Below are 18,781 nucleotides of genomic sequence, written 5' to 3'. Positions count from 1 at the left end.
GCAAGATTTGTATTTGTTGGGCCCTGACAACATGACAGGCACAAAGTGTATCAACATACCTGGAAAGAAAAATAATGAGAAAAAACTGTCACAGCCTCAGACTTCAAACAAACATAAAATTATCAACATGAAATGAACTTTAAGAGATATCACAGGATACTCTGCTGTGGGCCTCACACCTCTGCCCTCATGACACTCATCCTTTGCTCTCCATTTCACTCACCCTCAAATTCCCACTACAATACTCACTGAACCATATGTGTATAGCATCCTGTTCTCTTGCCTAGAAAGTTTATTCTGTCCTTACTCCCTTGATTAACTCTGACCCACACTTCCTCTTTCAGATCATATATACATACATCAGAGAATTCCTGCCTTCACAACATTCCCATCTAAATTTTTCTTCATGATTTTTTTTCTGCTTTTAATTTAGTGACCCACTCTATGAGTCATAACATGTAACACAGAATATTGTTCTATCATCAAGATGTAAAAATTACTTTAAAATATCAAATTTGGCTTTTGGTTTTTCTAGATGATTAAATTTATACACATTTTGGAAACCTTCAATTGAATCTATCAGTTATATATGTTGGTGACTAACTTTGCTGATTCTAATACATCTCCTACTGAGAGAATATCCACATAAGCAAAACTTCTGACATATACCTTGTATTTTATTTCAATTTGTTTGTGTGCTTTAATTCCCTCCTTTTATGTATATGGTCTACTCATTTTTTCTTCTTTGGAGAATTCACTTGGTGTGCATATTCTGAAAGAAGGAGATATAAGGATCTTCACTAGTTACAAGTACTATATGGCAATCAAAACAGGTAAGAGACCTGACCTGATATTTTCAGAATGATCAGAATTACATCCTTAAGGCATTGGAACAGTGAGGAAATACATCCTGATGGTTGATTCTTGTATATGGGGTCTTGATATAAAACATAGGCATGAACGGCAGATTTATTGTTATGTTAAAAATGTAAGATTCAGTAACCAGAATAGAAAAATGATAACTATCCCACCATGTTTAATTTCATTCTTTGATAGATATTGGATATATTTACTGCTCCTACTATAGAGGTGAGGTACCTGCAGATAATAGTTTAAATAACTTTCTCAGGTCACTCCTTAGTAAGCTGTTCTATAAATATTTATCTCTAGAAAGACTGACTAATTAAAACTTTTTGTTCATTATTATTATCCTGTATGATGGAAAACTTAACATATCTAAAATAATTTTACTAAAAAGAAAACTTTAATAATAACAATGACAAGTATTATTTATTGAGATTATTTGTACAAAAAACTACTCTTAAACCTCACACATGAGGTATACTAATGATCATATATTTAGAAAAATAACAAGATCCTAAGAGGTTACTTTCATATCAATAGGAAATGTCACATCACAGAAAAAGGAGTGAGTTGAAAATCCATGTGATAATCACCACTGGAGACCCAGTAGAATAAAAGGATTCTGGAAAAAATGGATTATGAAAAAAAAAAAAGATGGGCTATGTCTGCAATAACTTGAAAGATTCTATCAAGGAAGAAATCGGTTAATGACAAGAGGTTTAATATGAGAATCAAATCTAGTGAATAGATGAGAAAATAGAGGGATTGCTGCTAATTGGAAGGAAGTCTGAGCAATTCTTCACATTTCAAATACAAGTGGCCGCCTGCTCAACAAAGTAAATACAGTCTTTGAAAAGACTCTACTGACTGTGAAGAATCATTATACTGTGATAACTAGCCAAGGTGTAACCTGGCATTTTATAAAATGTTCCATTTATCTTCCTCCCTGACAGACACACTACTAGCTACATGGAAGCAGAAAAACACACAGAAGTATCACAATTCCTCCTCATGGGCCTCTCAGAAGATCCTGAACTTCAGCCCCTTCCCTCTGGGCTGTTCCAATCCATGTACCTGGTCACAATGCTCAGGAATCTGCTTGTAATCCTGCCCATATGCTCTGACTCTCACCTGCACACCCCCATGTACTTCTTCCTTTCCATCCTTTCCTTGGCTGACATCTGTTTTACCTCCACCACGATTCCAAAGATGTTAGTGAACATCCAAACGCAAAGCAAAGACATCTACTACATAGGATGCCTCACTCAGATGTATTTTGTAATGATGTTTGGTGGACTGGATAATCTCCTGCTGACTGTGATGGTCTGTGACTGGTTTGTAGCCATCTGCCACCCTCTTCACTATATGGTCATCATGAACCCCTACCTCTGTGGCCTCCTGGTTCTGATGCCTTTATTCATCATGTCTCTGGTTGCCACGGTTCATGTTCTACTGATCACAAGACTGACCTCTGTAGGCACTGAAATTCCACATTTCTTCTGTGAAATGGCTCATCTTCTCAAGATGACCTGCTCTGATCCCCTCGTTGATACCATCATATTGTATGTGTCAAATGTGTTTCTGGGGGTGTTTCCTGTCATGAGGATCCTATTCTCTTATTCTCAGATATTCTCCTCCTTAATGAGGTTGTCATCCATGGCAGGCAAGTATAAAGCATTTTCCACCTGTGGGTCTCACCTCTGTGTGGTCTGCTTGCTCTATGGAACAGGACTTGGGGTCTACCTGAGTTCTTCTGGGACAAATTCTTCCCAGAGAACTTCTATTGCCTCAGTGATGTACACAGTGGTCACCCCCATGCTGAATCCCTTCATCTACAGCCTGAGTAATAAGCATGTGAAGGGGGCCCTGGGAAGACTTCTCATCAGAACAGCCTCTTGCCTGTGACACACAGATCGCTGGTTCAGAACTCAGTGGACATTGTGGTCCTCAAAAGCAAATGTGAATTTCCATATCCTTGTTGTGTTTCTCCTTTTAATGATATGGTTCTTTTGTTTTTTTGCCAAAGCAACCAGTTCTCTGCTTTTTTACATTTTTGTTTTTGTTAAACAAATGACTCAGTAATTTAATATCTCTTGTCCATAACTGGGCCTTAAAGTGCTAATTTTATTAAGTTTTCATAGAGCCATTCCTGAGATTTATAACTTGACAAAAGGATTTCATATTGGATACTGGTGCAGTTTTCTGAAAAATTATCCTCTTTCCTGTTACTATTCTTCTCTAATTTATATGTGCTCTTGCTATTTATGAAATAAATGTAATAAAAATGACAATACTGAAAGCTGTAGTCTTCCTCTACTAGAATTCTGCTTGTTGCTTTACATGTATGAAAATAATTCTAAAAGCATGCCTTTGAGATTTTGTTATGTGGGCTGCTCTTACTGGAATTAGATGATATCTCAAAGTGGTTTTGATTTGCATTTCACTGATGATTAAAGATGATGAGCAGTTTTTATATGTCTGTAGGCCATGCACTTTTCTTCTTCAGTGAAGATTCTGTTCAAGTCTCTTGCCCACAATGAAATGGGATCATTTGTTCTTTTCTTATTAATAAGTTTGATTTCTCCATCGATTCTGGTTATCAAACCTTTGTCAGAAACATATGGATTTAGATAAAAGGGAACACTTCTGCACTTTTGGGGGAAATGAAAGCTAATACATTCCTTTTGGAAAGAAGATTGGAGAACACTTAGGGATCTAAAAGTAGACCTGCCATTTGACCCTGCAATTCCTATACTAGGTGTATATCCAAAAGACAAAAAATCACTATGTAACAAAGATATTTGCACCAGATTGTTCACTGCAGTTCAATTAATAATTGCCAAGTCATGGAAGAAGACCAAGTGTCAATCCACCCATGAATTAATAAACTGTGGTATATGTATACCATGGAATACTACGTAGCCTTAAAAAAGATGGAGACTTTACCTCCTTTTTGTTTACATGGATGGAGCTGTAACATATTGTTCCTAGTAAAGCATATCAAGAATGGAAGAAAAAGTATCCAATGTTCTCAGTACTTTTATGAAACCAATTTATAATCATTCATACTTTCGTATGAAAGATAAATCACAACTACAGACCAGGATGTAGAAGGGAAGATGAGGGGGATGGGAGGGGTGTGAGGAGGGTTGATGGAGGAAGGGTAAATGGTGGGGCCACACCTATGGAGCATATTTCAAGGGTATGTCATATCTAAGTATAGAATATAGATGTCTTAACATAATAATTAAGTAAATGAAGTGAATCCCTATATTAACAAATTTGATCTAAGCATTCCAAATTGTATATAAAAGCAGAACACTGTACTCCATAAATGGATTAATGTGTAAATGATCTATGTGTATATGACTTAATAAATAATAAAAGAAAAAAGAAAAAATGGTCAGTGGCATAGCCAACTGTATAACTGGCAATCATTTCTATTCTAATCACCTTTCCCCTTCAATTCCTAATAAACATTTTTGGTAGATGTTGCTGGCCTCCATCACTGGGGAAAAAAAAATAAGAAAAATAATAAATATGAGAGCCATCAATAAGTATGCTGAGTATGCAATTTCTATTGCATCTAATAGAAATATTCTCCCTTAAAAAATAACAAAAAACAAAGAAACAGACAAAAAAAAATACATGCCTTTGAGAGTTTTCACACATTCTTCAATTTCTCCAAGGAAGAGCCTGAGTTAAGATGGACTATGACCCTGCACTGAGTCCACACTCTTGTTTGCTGCACTGCTTTTCATAAAAACAGTGATGATGGGTGTGGAGCAAGACAGTGAACCCAAAGAATTGTTCAACTGAGCTGTACAAAAATGACTGGGGAAAAAGAGAAAACCCAACCATACTTGGCGTGGGGGAAATTATCCAGAGTCATAGCTCAGGGAACACAGCCAGGAGGGGGTGAGCTGGATACAGCATATGATCCCAAGTGGTGGAAATGTTATAAATTTGGCAGGTGATTTCTATCAGCTTGGATCGGCTGGACTCCCACAAAGGTGTGGAAGGGAGGAAGACTTTCAGGGTTTTTCAATTGTTGGGGGAACTATGCATTGAATGGAAATCTTGGAAGGGTGGGGGACTTGAACATATAGTAACTACATTTGAACACTGATTGGAGTGGATTTGCCATAGGTTTGATGGCTGGTGAGGCAGCCATAATGAGAAGGTCTCAGTGGCCAGTGGTCTCCCATTGTGGGAAGGTCATGAGAAGGTCTTAGAAAGTGCCTAAAGTACAGCCATCTTAATTCCACCTGGAAGGATTATAAATCCACTCCTGGGACAGGCTAAGGGACTCTCTGTACCCCTTAGGAACTGAAGTCAGGGGGCACAGTGAGACCTCCCCTGAAAGGTTCTTGTGAGCTTTAAAATCCCAGCCTTGCAGGATGAGAATGCTGAAGAAACAATCAGGCGATCAATGAAGGCAACTAAGTTTGGAATAAAGAACATAGGGGTTGCTGGTGGTGCTCTCTGTCTCCTAAGAAAACCATAGCATCACCTGGTTTCCTGGTGACATATTGCAAAATATCGTCATCAAGAACAAGGATTTCTGTTTATTTGGCCATGAGAAAAATTTGGGTTTTGTCAGGCTGAGGCCATTTCAAGACCAAAGCTCTGAGACAAGGGGATTTGAAAGAAGGGAGGCAGTGAGAAGGGAAAAGGAGGACAAGAAAGTGAACAAGAAGAAAGAACACATGAGGAGGAACCAACAGAACAATTGGTGCAACATAAAAATGCAAAACAGAGGAACTCCCTAATGGGAGTTCTTGGAGAGGTATCTACTGCAGAAGACTCCACCTATTAATAATTAATGGACTTTACAGAAAGGGAATTTAAAATATAGACAATAAAAGGAATGGATGAGAAAATGGAAAGACAGAACCAAAAGTTGAATGAGAGATATGTACAATACAGAAAGGATATGGCAGAGTTTAAGGAAGGAGACAATCAGGGAACGTAAAGATGCGGTAGAAAGTATCAAAAACAGGTTATACCATGGAGAAGAAAGAACCTCAGAGCTAGAGGACAAAGTTTTTTAGTTAACCTATTAGTTATAGAGGCAGAAAAGAAGAGTGATAAAGCAGAACAGTCACTTAGAGAACTACAAGACTCCAGGAAGCACTCAAACATATGAATAATAGTGATTCCTGAAGGGGCAGAAGATTGTCCCAAAGGAATGGAATCCCTACTGGAGACTATCATAAATGAAAACTTACCAAGTTTTACTAAAGACACTGACACACTCCTTTCAAATGGATATCGAACCCCAGTTTGTCTCAGCTTAAACAGACCCTCTCCAAAACACATTGTAGTCAACCTATCCAAAGTCAAGATGAAAGAAAAAAATCTGCAAGCATCCAACAGTAAGTGTCAACTGACCTACAGAGGCAGAGCCAATAGGATGACAAAAGACTTTTCAATGGAAAACTTCCAAGCCAGAAGAGCATGGTCATCCACTTTTACCATTCTTAAAACATTTTTTTTCAGCCCAGAATTCTGTACCTTGCTAAACTAAGCTGCAAAATTGATGGAGAAATCAAATCTTTTGATGATGTACAAGCTCTGAGGAAATTTGCCACAACAAGACCAGCTCTACAGGAAATACTTAGACCTATTCTCAACACTGACAATCACAATGGACCACCAACAAAGTAAACACCCAGAAGCTAAAGGGGAAAACATATTTTTCACAGTGACACAAAGATAAAATACACAACACACTTTCTCATAACAAGATGAATAAAATTCCATCACACTTATCAATTCTCTCCATAAATGTCAGTGGACTGAATTCACCACTGAAGAGACACAGGCTGGCTGATTGGATTAAAAAAAAAAAAATCTATATGCCTGCAGGAGACACACTTTTCCCTGAAGGACAAATCAAGGCTCAGGGTTAAGAAATGGAAAACAGTGTTTCAAGTAAATGGAAATCAGAAGAAAGGAGGGGCTGTAATCTTCTTTTCAGATACAAGTGGATGAAAGCAACTAAAGAAAGATAAAATTGGACACTTTATAGTGGTAAAAGGAGACAAGAAGACATTTCAATTTTAGATATTTAGGCACCCAACTTAAATGCTATCACATTTATGAAACATCTTGAAGAGTCTGAGCAATATGACATCCCACAATACCATAATAGCTGGGGACTTTAACACCCCTCTCACAGATCTGGACAGACATTCTAAACAGGAACTAAACAAGGAAACAAAGGACTTAAATGTGATCCTAGAACAAAAGTGATTAATAGACATATACAGAACACACCATCCCAAAGATAAAAAATATGCATTTTTCTCATCAGCCCATGGTACATCCTCCAAAATCAACAACATCCTAGGATACAAATCAAATCTCAGCAAAATTAAAGGAATATAAATAATACCATGTATCTTCTCAGAACACAAGGCAATAAAGGTGGTACTCAACTCCAACAAAAATGTTTATCCCCACAGAAAGAAGAGGAAATGTATTGCATTAGATACCTATACTGGAAAAGCAAAAAGAGAGTGCATCAACAAACTCATGGACCTTCTAATGGAATTGGAAAAAGAAGAGCAATCTAATTACAGACCCAGCAGAAGCAAGAAATAGCCAAAATTAAATCAGATTCATGAAATTGAAAACAAAAGTATCACTCAGAAAATTAATGAAACAAAAAGTTGCATCTTGGAAGGGTGCAAGTGAAGTTTACTAAGTATAGAGTATAAGGGTTTGAACACAATAATTAAGAAAATGCCATGAAGGCTATGTTAACCAGTTCTGTGAAAATATTTCAGACTGTATATGGAACCAGCACATTGTACCTCATGATTGCATTATTGTACACAGCTATGATTTAATAAAAAAATAGTTGTTTTTTGAAAAAAATAAATAAAATTGATAAACCTCTGGCCAAATTAGCTAGAAACAGAAAAGTAAAATCTCAAATAACCTTAATCAGAAACGATAAAGGGGAAATAACAGCCAATGCCACAGAGATACAAGAGATCATCTCTGAGTAGTACAAAAACCTCTATGCCCAGAAATTTGACAATCTGGAGGAAATGAATTAATACCTAGAATCACACCCTCTTCCTAGACATAACCAAGAAGAAATAGCATTCTTGAACAAATCAATTTCAAGAACTGAGATCAAAGAAACAAGAAAAAGCTCCCAACAAATAAATTCCCTGGTCCAGATGGCTTCACATCAGAATTCTATCAAACCTTCAAGGAAGAGTTCATACCCATACTGCAAAAATTATTCCAAAAAATTGAAAAGAAAAGAATCGTCCTCAACATGTTCTGTGAAACGAACATCCTGATGCCAAAACCAGGAAAAGACCCAACTAAAAAGGAGAATTTCAGACCAATTTTACTAATGAATAAAGATGCAAAAATTCTCAATAAAATCCTAACTAACATATTAAGCTACCCATTAAAAAAAAATCATTCATCACAGTCAAGTAGGTTTCATCCCAGGGATGCAAGGCTGGTTTAACATAAGCAAGTCCATAAACGTAATTCACCATATCAACAGAAGCAAAAACAAAGATGATATGATCTTCTCAATAGATGCAGAAAAAGCATTCAATGAAATCTAGCAACCTTTTCTAATCAGAACACTGAAGAGTATAGGCACAGGTGGCACATTTCTTAAACTAATTAAGGTTATCTATGACACTCCTACAGCTACAATTTTACTGAATGGAGTAAAACTGAAAGCTTTTCCACTTAGAACTGGAAGCAGACAAGGTTGTCCTGTATCGCAACTACTGTTCAATATAGTGTAGGAAGTTCTAGCCAATACAATCAGGCAAGAGAAGAAATAAAGGGTGTCCAAATGGTACAGAGGATCAGATTCTCACTGTTTGCTGAGATGATCTTATACTTAGAGACCTCCAAAGACTCAAACACAAGACTTCTGCAAGTGAGAAAAAAATACAGCAATGTCACAGGATATAAAATCAATGTTCGCAAATCAGTAGCATTTGTATATGCCAATAGCAGCCAAGATGAGAAGCTAATTAAGGGCACAATTCCATTCACAGTAGCTACAAAGAAAATGAAATACCTAGGAATATACCTAAAAAAAGAGGTGAAAGACCTCTACAAAGAAAATTACAAAATCTTAAGAAAATAAATGGCAGAAAATAATAACAAATGGAAGACCATACCATGGTCATGGCTGGGAAGAGTCAACATATTTACAATGTCTATACTTCCAGGGCAGCGCCTGTGGCTCAGTTGGTAAGGCACCGGCATATACCGAGGGTGGCGGGTTCAAACCCAGCCCCAGCCAAACTGCAACCAAAAACAGCCGGGTGTTGTGGCAGGCGCCTGTAGCCCCAGATACTTGGGAGGCTGAGGCAGGAGAATCGCTTGAGCCCAGGAGTTGGAGGTTGCTGTGAGCTGTGTGAGGCCACAGCACTCTATTGAGGGCCATAAAGTGAGACTCTGTCTCTACTAAAAAAAAAAAATGTCTATACTTCCAAAAACAATCTACCAAGTCAATGCAATCCCCTAAAATTCCATCATCATGTTTTCAAGATTTGGAAAAACAATTCTTTGTTTTGTATGGAACCAAAAGGAACCTCATATAGCCAAGGAACTCTTAATAATAAAAACAAAGCTGGGAGTATTACACTATCAGATTTTTCGCTATATTACAAGTCCATAGTGATCAAAGTAGCATGGTATTGGCACAAAAATAGAGATATTGACATTTGAAACCCAATAGAAAGCCATGAGATGAAACTAAAATTTTACAGCCACCAGGTTTTTGGTAAACCAAGCAAGAACATACTCTGGGGGAAAGAATCCCTATTCAATAAATGGTGTTGGGAGAACTGGATAACCACATGTAAAAGACTGAAACTGGACCTGCACTTCTCACCACTTACAAAAATTGATTCAAGATGCATAAAAGATTTAAATCTAAGGCATGAAACAATAAAAATCTTTGGAAAAAGTGTGGTGAGCACACTTGGAGATATCAGCCTGGGAAAAGATTTTATGAAGACTTCCATTGCAACTGCAACAACAAAAATAATAATAATAAAAAAAAGGATTTAAGTATACTGAAAAGCTTCTGTACAGCTAGGGAGACTACAACCGAAGCAAACTGATAACCTTCCTTCATAAGGGGAAAAGATATTTGCATATTATGTGTTGAACAAAAGCTTGATAACTAGGATCTATAGAGAACTCTAGTTAATTAACAAAAAAAGACCCAATAATCTCATATATCACTGGGCAAGAGAGGTCAATAGAACCTTTTCAAAAGAAGGCAGATGAATGGCTAATAAACACATGAAAAATGCTCTTCATTCCTAATGATCAGAGAAATACAAATCAAAACTACTCTGATATATCACCTAACCCCAGTGAGAATGTCTCACATCACAGTTTCAAAGCTTCAGATGCTGGTGCAGATGTGGAGAGAAGGAAATACTTTTACACGGCTAGTGGGACTGCAAACTAATACAATCTTTTTGGAACCAAGTATGGAGAATCCTCAGAGAACTCAAACTAGGCCTCCCATTTGATCCTGTAATCCCATTACTAGTCCATCTACTGAGAACAAAAGAAATCCTTCTATCATAAGGACATTTGCCCTAGACTGTTTATCACAGCTCAATTTACAATCGCTAAAATGTGAAAATACACTAAATGTCTACCAATCCAGAAAAATATTGACAAGCTGTGGTATATGTATACCACAGAATACTATTCAGCCACTAAAAGAGATTGAGACTACATTTTTTGTATTAACCTGGATGGGGTTGTAACACATTCTTAGTAAAGCATCATAAGAATGGAGAAGCAAGAATCCAATGTACTCAATTCTAATATGAAGGCAGTAGATGAGCCAATACAGGGGAGGGATAGGGGAATGAGTAAGTGTGGAGAGGGGAGGACAGCAAGATGGGAGGGGTCACAGTGTATGGCACACCTCTTGGGGATGGGTCACAATTATAAGAGGGACTTTATCTAACAAATGCAATCAGTGTAATCTATTTCTTTTTACCCTCAATGAATCCCAAACAATAAAAATGTAAAAATAATTAAAATAAATTTAATTAGTTCTATAATATGGGTATATTTCTAGATTCTCTATTCTATTCAATTTATCTGTTTGTCTATCTTTAGTGTATGTCAATATCCACTGTCTTGATTTATGAAGCTTCATGTATCCCTTTCATGTATTTATGAAATAAGGAAGCAATAACTCTCCAACTTTGTTTTTCTTTTTTAAAGTTATTTGGCACTCCTAAGTCTTTGCATTTCCATGTAAATAAAGGGAAAGTGATGGAATTTTCAACATAGATGCTAGAATTTAGATTTTACAGTAAGTACATGTATTTGATTCCTATGATAACTCTGAGATGTTGCTTCAACTCTTGTGATTTTTGTCTTTCTCTCCTTCCTTCTTTATTCTTTACTGTCCTTCCTTCTTTTCTTCCTTCCTCTTGCCTGTTTTACTGGGTAATGTTAGCAGGGTACATTCCATTTTATGGCTGAGTAATATTCCTCTATATAGTAAACCCAAGTTGTTTATCCATTTATTCATTAATGGATATTCAGGTAATTTCCATCTCTAGATTCTTGTGAATAGTTCTGCTAGGAACATGCTTATGTCTTCATATTCTTTCCAATACTTATTATTTTCTTTCTTAAAAAATGACTACATCCACCTAGTAGATTTGAAGTAACATCTATTTGTCATTTTGAGTTGTGTTTTGCTAATAGAAAATTGACCATCTGTTAGAGTGCTTATTAGCAGTTTCTGTATCTTCTGTGGAGAAATGGCTTTTTAAGTCTGTTCAATTTTAATTGTCTTCTTTGCATTTTTGTTTCTTATATTAGTTCTTCATATATTCTGGATAATTTGACCCTTATCAGATATATTTTTTGCTAATATTTCCCCTTTCATGTTATCTTTCAAGAATAAATTTTATTGTTTTCAACTGTACTCATCAGAATGGAAAATAGATATCCTGAAATTCTCTCTCTCTCTCTCATTTTTGGCTAGGGCTGGGTTTGAACCCACCAACTCTGGTATATGGGGCTGGCACCCTACTCCTTTGACACACAGGCACCACCCCTGAATTCATTTCTTGTTTCCTATTTCACAACCCCACAGTACCTACCATTCTTCTGTCTGCTTCTATGAGCTAGACACTTTTAGATTCCATGTAAAGGAGACTTCATGTTGTAATTGTTGGCTATGACTTCCTGATTTCACTTTACATATAGTCCTCCAGCTTGATCAATGTGGTAGGAAAAACAGGATTTCTTTCTTCTAAAAGGCTGAACAATATTCCACTGTGTATATACCACATATTCTTCAGCTATTCTACTAAATGATGGAACAAAGTTCCCTTCCATATCATGGATGTTGTGATTAATGCTGCCATGGAAATTGGAATGCACATTATCTCCCAACATATCGGGAGTCATAGTCCGTAGTTTGATTTCTGGAATACATGGCTATTCTATTTTTATTTATTTTTTAATTGTTTGTGCAACCTCTGTATTGTTTTTTCATAAAGGTCACACTAATGTACCAACAGTTTTCAAGTATCCAAGTATCTGTCCACCACACAAATACACCAATACTTGCTGCCCTTTTCTTCTTTGTGATAGCCATTCTATCACATGGATGATTACTTATGCTGAGATTTTTCACATATACCTGTTGTCTCTTTGTGATTTTTTAAACTATAAAATGTATATTTTTAATATCTCAAAATGTTAACAAGTATTTTTGTTAGCTGGCATGATTCAGAGCTGTAAGTGTGCCCATAAACAAAATAATGTTCATTGTACCCTTTAGGTAGTTTTTTGCCCCTACTTTTCCCCCTTCCCTTTGCTTAATTTCCAGTGACTTTTAATTGCTCTGTGCATATGTGTGCCTATCCATTACTTTCAATTTATTGGAGAATACATATGGTATTAGTTATTCCATTCTTGAGATATATCACTTAGGAGAATGATTTCCAATTCTTTCCAGATTTTTGAAAAAGGCACTAATTCATCCACTTTTGTGGCTGAGTAGTACTCAATTGTATACATATACCATATTTGTTTAATCCACTCATGAATTAGTGGGCATTTGGATTGATTCCAAATCTTTGTTGTTTAAATTGTGCTGCAATAAAAATTTGAGTGATACTGATGCAAAAGATAAAACTAAGCAATGGACTCTCACCAAATAAGACGAATAGAATACTACCACACTTATCAATTATCTCAGTAAATGTTAATGGCTTGAATTCCCCACTGAAGAGACATAGATTGGCTGACTGGATTAAAAAACACAAGCCATCCATTTGCTGTCTGCAAGAAAACACACCTGGCTTCAAAAGACAAAATAAAGCTCCGAGTCAAGGGTTGGAAGACAATTTTTCAGGCAAATGGAATTCAGAAGAAAAGAGGAGTTGCAATCTTATTTTCAGATACTTGTGAATTTTAAACAACTAAAGTAAAAAAAGACAAAGATGGTCACTTTATATTGGTCAAGGGAAAACTACAACAAGAAGACATTTCAATTCTAAATATTTATGCACCCAATTTAAATGCTCCCAGATTCTTGAAGCAGACATTACTCAGTCTGAGCAATATGATATCTGATAATACCATCATAACAGGGGACTTTAACACACCTCTTACAGAGCTGGACAGATCCTCTAAACAGAAATTAAACAAAGATGTAAGAGATTTAAATGAGACCCTAGAACAACTATGCTTGATAGACGCATATAGAACACTCCACCCCAAAGATAAAGAATATACATTCTTCTCATCACCCCATGGAACATTCTCCAAAATTGATCATATCCTGGGACACAAAACAAATATCAACAGAATCAAAAGAATTGAAATTTTACCTTGTATCTTTTCAGACCGTAAGGCACTAAAGGTGGAACTCAACACTAACAAAAATGCTCAACCCCACCCAAAGGCATGGAAATTAAACAATCTTCTGTTGAATAACAGATGGGTGAAGGAAGAAATAAAACAGGAAATCATTAACTTCCTTGAGCATAACAACAATGAAGACACAAGCTACCAAAACCTGTGGGATACTGCAAAAGCAGTTTTGAGAGGAAAATTCATCGCTTTAGATGCCTACATTCAAAAAACAGAAAGAGAGCACAGCAACAATCTCATAAGAGATCTTATGGAATTGGAAAAAGAAGAACAATCTAAGCCTAAACTCAGTAGAAGAAAAGAAATATCCAAAATCAAATCAGAGATCAATGAAATTGAAAACAAAAGAAGTATTCAGAAAATTAATGAAACAAGGAGTTGGTTTTTTGAGAAAATAAAATAGATAAACCATTAGCCAGACTAACTAGAAATAGAAAAGTAAAATCTCTAATAACCTCAATCAGAAACGATAAAGGGGAAATAACAACTGATCCCACAGAGATACAAGAGATCATCTCTGAATACTACCAGAAACTCTATGCCCAGATATTTGACAATGTGAAGGAAATGGATCAATATTTGGAATCACACCCTCTCCCTAGACTCAGCCAGGAAGAAATAGAGCTCCTGAACAGACCAATTTCAAGCACTGAGATCAAAGAAACAATAAAAAAGCTTCCAACTAAAAAATGCCCTGGTCCAGATGGCTTCACTCCAGAATTCTATCAAACCTTCAAGGAAGAGCTTATTCCTGTACTGCAGAAATTATTCCAAAAAACTGAGGAAGAAGGAATCTTCCCCAACACATTCTATGAAGCAAACATCACCCTGATACCAAAACCAGGAAAAGACCCAAACAAAAAGGAGAATTTCAGACCAATCTCACTCATGAATATAGATGGAAAAATTCTCAACAAAATCCTAGCCAATAGATTACAGCTTATCATCAAAAAAGTCATTCATCATGATCAAGTAGGCTTCATCCCAGGGATGCAAGGCTGGTTTAACATACGCAAGTCCATAAACGTTATCCACCATATTAACAGAGGCAAAAATAAAGATCATATGATCCTCTCAATAGATGCAGAAAAAGCATTTGATAAAATCCAGCATCCTTTTCTAATTAGAACTCTGAAGAGTATAGGCATAGGTGGCACATTTCTAAAACTGATTGAAGCTATCTATGACAAACCCACAGCCAATATTTTACTGAATGGAGTAAAACTGAAAGCTTTTCCTCTTAGAACTGGAACCAGACAAGGTTGTCCTCTGCACCTTTACTATTCAACATAGTGCTGGAAGTTCTAGCCAATACAATTAGGCAAGACAAGGAAATAAAGGGAATCCAAATGGGAGCAGAGGAGGTCAAACTCTCCCTCTTTGCTGAAGACATGATCTTATACTTAGAGAACCCCAAAGACTCAACCACAAGATTCCTAGAAGTCATCAAAAAATACAGTAATGTTTCAGGATATCAAATCAATGTCCACAAGTCAGTAGCCTTTGTATACACCAATAACAGTCAAGATGAGAAGCTAATTAAGGACACAACTCCCTTCACCATAGTTTCAAAGAAAATGAAATACCTAGGAATATACCTAAGGAAGGAGGTGAAGGACCTCTATAAAGAAAACTATGAAATCCTCAGAAAGGAAATAGCAGAGGATATTAACAAATGGAAGAACATACCATGCTCATGGATGGGAAGAATCAACATTGTTAAAATGTCTATACTTCCCAAAGCTATCTACCTATTCAATGCCATTCCTATCAAAGTACCTACATCGCACTTTCAAGATTTGGAAAAAATGATTCTGCGTTTTGTATGGAACTGGAAAAAACCTCGTATAGCTAAGGGAGTTCTTAGTAACAAAAATAAAGCTGGGGGCATCAGCATACCAGATTTTAGTCTGTACTACAAAGCCATAGTGGTCAAGACAGCATGGTACTGGCACAAAAACAGAGACATAGACACTTGGAATCGAATTGAAAACCAAGAAATGAAACTAACATCTTACAACCACCTAATCTTTGATAAACCAAACAAGAACTTACCCTGGGGGAAAGACTCCCTATTCAATAAATGGTGTTGGGAGAACTGGATGTCTACATGTAAAAGACTGAAACTGGACCCACACCTTTCCCCACTCACAAAAATTGATTCAAGATGGATAAAGGACTTAAATTTAAGGCATGAAACAATAAAAATCCTCAAAGAAAGCATAGAAAAAACACTGGAAGATATTGGCCTGGGGGAAGACTTCATGAAGAAGACTGCCATGGCAATTGCAACAACAACAAAAATAAACAAATGGGACTTCATTAAACTGAAAAGCTTCTGTACAGCTAAGGAGACAATAACCAAAGCAAAGAGACAACCTACACAATGGGAAAGGATAGTTGCATATTTTCAATCAGACAAAAGCTTGATAACCAGGATCTATAGAGAACTCAAATTAATCCACATGAAAAAAGCCAACAATCCCTTATATCAATGGGCAAGAGACATGAATAGAACTTTCTCTAAAGACGACAGACAAATGGCTAACACATGAAAAAATGTTCATCATCTCTATATATTAGAGAAATGCAAATCAAAACAACCCTGAGATATCATCTAACCCCAGTGAGAATGGCCCACATCACAAAATCTCAAAACTGCAGATGCTGGCGTGGATGTGGAGAGAAGGGAACACTTTTGCACTGCTGGTGGGACTGCAAACTAGTACAGCCTTTCTGGAAGGAAGTATGGAGAAACCTCAAAGCACTCAACCTAGACCTCCCATTCGATCCTGCAATCCCATTACTGGGCATCTACACAGAAGGAAAAAAATCCTTTTATCATAAGGACACTTGTACTAGACTGTTTATTGCAGCTCAATTTAACATTGCCAAAATGTGGAAACAGCCTAAATGCCCACCAACCCAGGAATGGATTAACAAGCTGTGGTATATATATACCATGGAATACTATTCAGCTATTAAAAAAAATGGAGACTTTACATCCTTCGTATTAACCTGGATGGAAGTGGAAGACATTATTCTTAGTAAAGCATCACAAAAATGGAGAAGCATGAATCCTATGCACTCTATCTTGATATGAGGACAATTAATGACAATTAAGGTTATGGGGGGGGCCTTAGTGTGTGTCACACTTTATGGGGGCAACACATGATTGCAAGAGGGACTTTACCTAACAATTGCAATCAGTGTAACTGGCTTATTGTACCCTCAATGAATCCCCAACAATAAAAAAAAAAAAAAATTTGAGTGATAAATTGACTTGTTTTCTTTTGCATACATACCCAACAGTTGGATTGCTGGATTAAACGAAAGGTCTACTTTTAGTTGTTTGAGAAATATCCGTACTATTTTCCATGGAGAGTGTACTAATTTCCAGCACAACCAACAGCATATAAGCATTCCTTTCTCTCTGCATCCACAGCATCATCTACTGTTTTTGGACTTCAAAAGGAAAGCCACCAACAGGCATAAGGTGTTGTCTCAATTTGGTTTTAATTTGTATTTCCCTGGTGATAAGTAACACTGAGCACTTTTGCATGTTTATTTGCCATATGTCTATGTTCTTTGTAAAACCACTGTTCATGTCTTTTGCACCCTTTGCAATGGGAGTTTTATTTTTTCTTGATTATTTGTTTGAGTTCTTCGTTGATTCTGGATATTAGCTCTTAATTGGATGTATAGTTTACTAATATTTTCTCCCATTCTGTAGGTTGTCTATGTACTCTGTTTATTTCCTTATCTGTGTGGAAGCTTTTTAACTTAATCAAATCCCATATATTTGTTTTTTTTGTTGTTGTTATAATTGCCACTGGGGACTTATTTATAAATTATTTTCCTAGGCTGATATCTAGAAGAGTTTTTTCTACATTTTCTTCTAGAATTCTTAGTTTCATGTCTTAGATCTAGGTCTTTTACCCACCTTCAATAATTTTTTGTGAATTGTGAGAGACAAAGTTCTGCTAATTATTCTTCACATGGCTATTCAATTTTCCCAGCACCATTTATTGAATAAGGCTTCTATTCTTTAGTATACATCAAAGATTGGTTGGGTGTAGGTAGAGCTTTTATATCATGGCTCTCTATTTGGTTCCATTGCCTATGTCTCTATTTTTGTACCATTATCATGTTTTGGGGGGTACTAGAGCCTTGCAGAAAAGTTTGAAGTCTGGTAACTTGATGCCTCCAGATTTGTTTTTTTAGCTTATGATTTGGCTATTCAGGATTTTTTTCTTGTTCCAGATGAAGTGTGAAGTTATTTTCTCTAGATCTGTGAAACACGACATTGGTATTTGCATGGAGATTGCATTGAATCCTTAAATCACTTTGGGTAATATGAACATTTTAACAATGTTGATTCTACCAATCCATGGGCATGGTATGTTTTTCTTGTTTTATAGTTCTCTTTGTAGAAATTTTTCATCTCCTCAATTAAGTATATTTCTAGGTATGAGTTTTTGATTTGACTTTCATCTGAACTGTTTTTTTTTTTCTTTTTTTGCTCCAGGAATGTATATAAATGTATGTCTTCTTTTGAATAATGTCTCTTTAGGTTGTTTGCCTATTGTTTAATTGAGTTATTTGGTTTTCTCACTATTGAGTTACTTGAGTTTCATACATTTTGTATATTTCTCCCTTATTTGATGTATGCTTTGCAAATACAAAACCCCATTCACAGGATGTTTCATCACCCTGGAGACAACATAAATATACCTTTAAAACACACTAACAGAAGGAAGTAAAAAAAGATAGCATACCATATGATTATATGATTCCATTTGTAAGAATTGTCCAAAATAGACAAGGAGGCATAAAAAATAGAGGCATAAAATAGATTAGTTGTTGTCTAAGGAAGGGAAAAAAGGAGAAAATGAAATGTGATTTTCAATGGGTGCAATATTTCCTCAACGATGATAAAAATATTCCAAAATTTTATTTAGATGATGACTGCACAGTTTTCTAA

General features: G+C 36.2%; 1 protein-coding gene across 1 annotated transcript; it reads left to right on the top strand.

The window, feature by feature from the left end:
* The first annotated feature begins 1,833 nt into the window (after positions 1-1,833).
* Positions 1,834-2,769, top strand: LOC128579424 (olfactory receptor 7D4-like). The gene has a single exon (XM_053581530.1). The coding sequence runs from the start codon at positions 1,834-1,836 to the stop codon at positions 2,767-2,769; it is 936 nt and encodes a 311-aa protein (XP_053437505.1).
* Positions 2,770-18,781: the final 16,012 nt, after the last annotated feature.

This window comes from Nycticebus coucang, unplaced genomic scaffold (assembly GCF_027406575.1).
Source record: "Nycticebus coucang isolate mNycCou1 unplaced genomic scaffold, mNycCou1.pri scaffold_53, whole genome shotgun sequence".
In the NCBI taxonomy this organism is placed as follows: Eukaryota; Metazoa; Chordata; class Mammalia; order Primates; family Lorisidae; genus Nycticebus; species Nycticebus coucang.
The sequence above is the reverse complement of the archived record's forward strand: the minus strand, read 5'-3'. Positions and strand labels throughout refer to the sequence as shown.